Source organism: Neolamprologus brichardi, chromosome 8 (genome assembly GCF_056152115.1).
Source record: "Neolamprologus brichardi isolate AB-2024 chromosome 8, ASM5615211v1, whole genome shotgun sequence".
NCBI lineage: Eukaryota > Metazoa > Chordata > Actinopteri > Cichliformes > Cichlidae > Neolamprologus > Neolamprologus brichardi.
Window position 1 is genome coordinate 7,945,685 of NC_142111.1, and position 4,026 is coordinate 7,949,710.

Genomic DNA, 4,026 nt, shown 5'->3' on the forward strand with positions numbered 1-4,026 from the left:
GAATACAATATGCTGTAATAAGTGAGCGGATTAGAATTTAAGTGTCAGTCAATCAGGATTTCAAAAGGTCAGTGAAAACAGAATTTGCAAAATGCAGGCTGAAATTAGGTTTAAAATAACTGAATTCCACCAGAACAGGCTTACTTGACAGCAGACACTTATCATAGTTGGGAAACCTTAGCTATTACTAATTACATTAGCAATGGTGCTAATCTAGTGCTTGTTTTTAACCCTTAAAAAAACATTTAAAAATGCATATTAATTGTAAGCAGGTTTTGAGTGTACATACAGATAAACTGACCAATTAAAATGGACAGAAATCGGTGCCACGGATGCCAACAATCTACACAATGACTATCATGTCTCCTGATAGGGTGTAGCATGTTAGCACGCTAACATTTAGCCTATTTACCAACATAAAACTACGGAATACAATTATTATTTAGTGGGTATCAAAGCAATAAATGGAATATAAAATCAAGTTAAGTTTTTTTAAATAGTATATGAATCAAATTTAAGTGTATGAAATTGGGTATTTGTAATTTGGATTTGTTTAGAACACAAAGGATCCTGAAGCTAAAGCTAATTTGAGCCTAGCACTTAGTTATTTACACCTATATGATTTTCCTTGGTTATACTAAGGCCTGTTTGTAACTAAAAGAAAGACATTTTTTTAAATTGTTCACACGAGATTTAAAAAAAAAAAAGAAACGAAAAGAAGCTCAAAAATAAATGTTTTTTTAATCAATATAAAATTAATTTGAAAAATGTTAACATTTCAACCAGAAATGTAATATACTTATTATTATGTTTTTACTTGGATGTTAGAGCTTCTCTGATCAGATCAGTTTTTATGTAGAAAATAATAAGAGAATTAATTAATTGAAGGTATTAAAAAATACCTATATTAATAAACATTTTTATTATTATTACGGATTTGCGTTTAAAGTGTTTAAACTTTGAAAATATTTTGGGGATTAGTATTATTATCATTATTGTTATTTTCTTTTTGGATAGGAATTTCAGATTGAGCTGGGGTGTAAATAGAGAAAAACAAATTGTGTAAGCCACATTAAAGGGTGTAAAAAAAAAAAAAGGGGGGGGGGGGGGGGGAACGCTTCAAAGAACAAACCATACAAGTTTGAGTTTTTTCCCCCTTTATATCAACTTTTGATCTGAACATAATCCAATAACTTCCTTTGTCTGATCCATTTTAAAACAGTTTTACACACATCATAATTGTGCTCACAGTTTCTGTGTATATACATACAGACAAAAATCTATAAATGGTAAATGGCCTGTATTTGTATAGCGCTTTACTAGTCCCTAAGGACCCCAAAGCGCTTTACACATCCAGACATCCACCCATTCACACACACATTCACACACTATAAACCTAGTCTATGTCAGCACTAGACACCACAGACAGTATAATGATAATATCCTTTGCTGAAAGTTCAAAGTTAATCTCTTGGATGAATTCCCACATGTATTCTTAGACTTTTCATTTAGATTCCACCACACAATACTGTACCTCCTTATTTTGTTTCTGCATTTACATTTTCAAGTAAAATTCCTCTTGGAATTCCTGTCTTCAGATGTCCTTGTACTTCCCAGTTTTAGACACAGACCGTGATGAAATAAGTTTAATGTCTGCTTCCTTCTCCTCTTACAGAGTCCAGAAGTGCAGGTTCAGGTGCTGTGGCTCCAGAACGTGTATCGGCGGCCCTGGGGGCCCTATATGCACGGGGCCATGGGAGGATCTAAGCCCAGACAGGGGCGGATCTGGAGTGGATAGGATGTAGTCAATGCTGAACTTGATCTCTGACTCTGGTTTCCCTTGCTGGGTGGGGTTAGGGATAAGGTGGTTATGTTGGGGACCGGGTCTTGGTCTCTCGGGGTTTAATGGGCAGAGGGTGGATTCAGGGTCAGGACGTCGAGCTGAGGGCGTGTGCTGGTTGCTGTGGCTCTCCAAAGAGTGGAAAGGGCTTTCTCTGGAGTCACGGAGGCCAATTTTCATGTTTCTCCGGCGTCTGCGACGGCGAAAGTTGCCATTTTCGAACAAATCGAGCATGGATTCACAGCCAGTGGCAAAAGTCCAGAAGTTTCCCTTTCCCTTCTCATTGCCCTCAGTCCGAGGAACCTGCGGAAAATAAGACAAAATATGTCCTTTTTTTTACTATAATAATAATAATAATTATAATGATAATTGCAAAAGTAATTCTGCTGCTGTAATAGGAGGAACACATCTTCTGTCCTTTATCAGGAAAGTAAAAAATATGTATAAGGAAGCGTCTTAATCATGACAACAGAATTGAATACAACTAAAACCAATGATACAAATAACTGATGATTTCTTTCTTGAAAAAGCCTAATGGGAAATAAAAATCTGTGTGAGATGCACCATTTTTAGTTCTCCCTGCACGCTGTGCTGTGGGTCCTTACCTTGATGAAACAGCTGTTGAGAGACAGGTTGTGTCTGATGGAGTTCTGCCAGGCTCTCTGGTTGGATCGGTAGTAGGGGAATCTCCTCATGATGAACTCATAGATGCCGGACAGAGTGACCCGTTGGTCGGGGCTCTGCTGGATAGCCATGGCTATCAGAGCGATGTAGCTGACACACAAACACACACGCAAACTTTCATTAGGTGAAACGTAGTAAGACGAAAAGAGGCAATCAAATGGGGAGAAGAAAAAATATTGACAATATTTTGTCAATATGTAAAAAAAAAAAAAAGTCCAATATTTTATCTTTGATTTTGATTTCATTTATTTTACAAAGATCAGAAAGTACATAGATCCTCCAAGTGACCCCTTTTTTTTTTTTTTTTTTTTTAGCAATGATTCTGTTAAAACAACAGTAATTTATATTGGAGAATAATAGTACTGTAAGCACCAATCATAGATGGCTGTGAGCTCAACAAGACAAAATATAGTTTGTTTTTTCAGCTGTGCTGAAAAATACATTTTAAAAAATCCCCCAAAAAGAAGTCTGGTTTATTTTTCTGAGAAACGTTTTGAGTATTATAATGAATTTCACTTTAAAGTTGCAGTTATAGTTAAATTAAACCAGGTTATCATCATTTTTTGTGTCAGATTTGTAGCACTGGGGAAATAAAAACAACAACAAAAAAACACAAGGCATTTTTCTAAGTAGCATTTTGTCTAACGAGCTATTATTAAACTGCTTTTCTATGACTTTACATTGTAAAGAGAGACAAAAAGTCCCACTGGAAAACAGAACTGGACCTAAATGTAAAATTTGTCTTTTTGTGTGTATGATTGTGTGTATAATGACTAATACACAAAAAATGGGGGAAAAGAAAAAGAAAGAAGGAACTCTGTATTAATAACCCTCCATACCTGTACGCCGGTCTGCACATTTTCTTCTCTTCGTCCGTGCTGGAAGAAGGGTATCCGTCACCATCGTAGTTGAAACAGTTGAAGGGGTAGTGAGAGTTGTCAAACATATCTACACTTTGACAAGTTTGACGTGTAATCCGAGGTGTTTGGCTCCTCTGAGTGTCCTGGCCAAGGCCCAGCAGCAACACCCTGTCCTGCTGCTCTGCTCTGCCACCATGCTCTGCTCAGCCGACTGACACTCACTCCGAGCCCTGCTGATGACGGCTGCCTCCAGCCCCCCCCCCCCCCCCCCCTCTTTCCCTCCCCTCCTGGTCCCAGCTGCTCTCCAGGAACTGCTGCTGATCTCGAAACCCGCAGCCTCCTCTTACGAGGTCGTTGAACCCTTGCGACCCTCCTTTGTAACACCAGTATTTTCGGCAACCTCTTGAAAAAGAACGCTTTTTCCCACCTTTCTTGTTTTTATTTTCGGGTCAGGGCCTGTTTCTAAGCCAGTCCCCTACCTCTGATCGCCGTTTGTTTACACACTCTGCTTTAAGTGGCGGGTGTAGCACTCAAAATCTATGCAAACTCAGATGTAAATCATTGCACCTGACTACACTGCAACAGTGTTGCTACAACACAGAGTAGTTGTTGACTTTTCAGAATAATGACTGGAGACTTGAA

General features: G+C 38.3%; 1 protein-coding gene across 1 annotated transcript; it reads right to left on the reverse strand.

Moving 5' to 3' along the window:
• Positions 1-1,160: 1,160 nt before the first annotated feature.
• On the reverse strand, positions 1,161-3,564 carry foxl3 (forkhead box L3). Its single transcript, XM_035912189.1, has 3 exons — positions 3,364-3,564; positions 2,446-2,614; positions 1,161-2,143 (listed from the first exon to the last, which is right to left on the reverse strand). The coding sequence occupies exons 1-3, from the start codon at positions 3,468-3,470 to the stop codon at positions 1,670-1,672; spliced, it is 750 nt and encodes a 249-aa protein (XP_035768082.1). The 5' UTR covers positions 3,471-3,564; the 3' UTR covers positions 1,161-1,669.
• Positions 3,565-4,026: the final 462 nt, after the last annotated feature.

Bases quoted from the DNA above. Each gene is read 5' to 3' on its own strand.
- foxl3 (XM_035912189.1), bottom strand. From the start codon at position 3,470: ATGTTTGACAACTCTCACTACCCCTTCAACTGTTTCAACTACGATGGT. The intron at 2,615-3,363 runs GTATGGAGGGTT...TTTGTGTGTCAG, and splicing joins ATGTGCAGACCGGCGTACAG to CTACATCGCTCTGATAGCCA. The intron at 2,144-2,445 runs GTAAGGACCCAC...TATTTTCCGCAG, and splicing joins TCAACAGCTGTTTCATCAAG to GTTCCTCGGACTGAGGGCAA.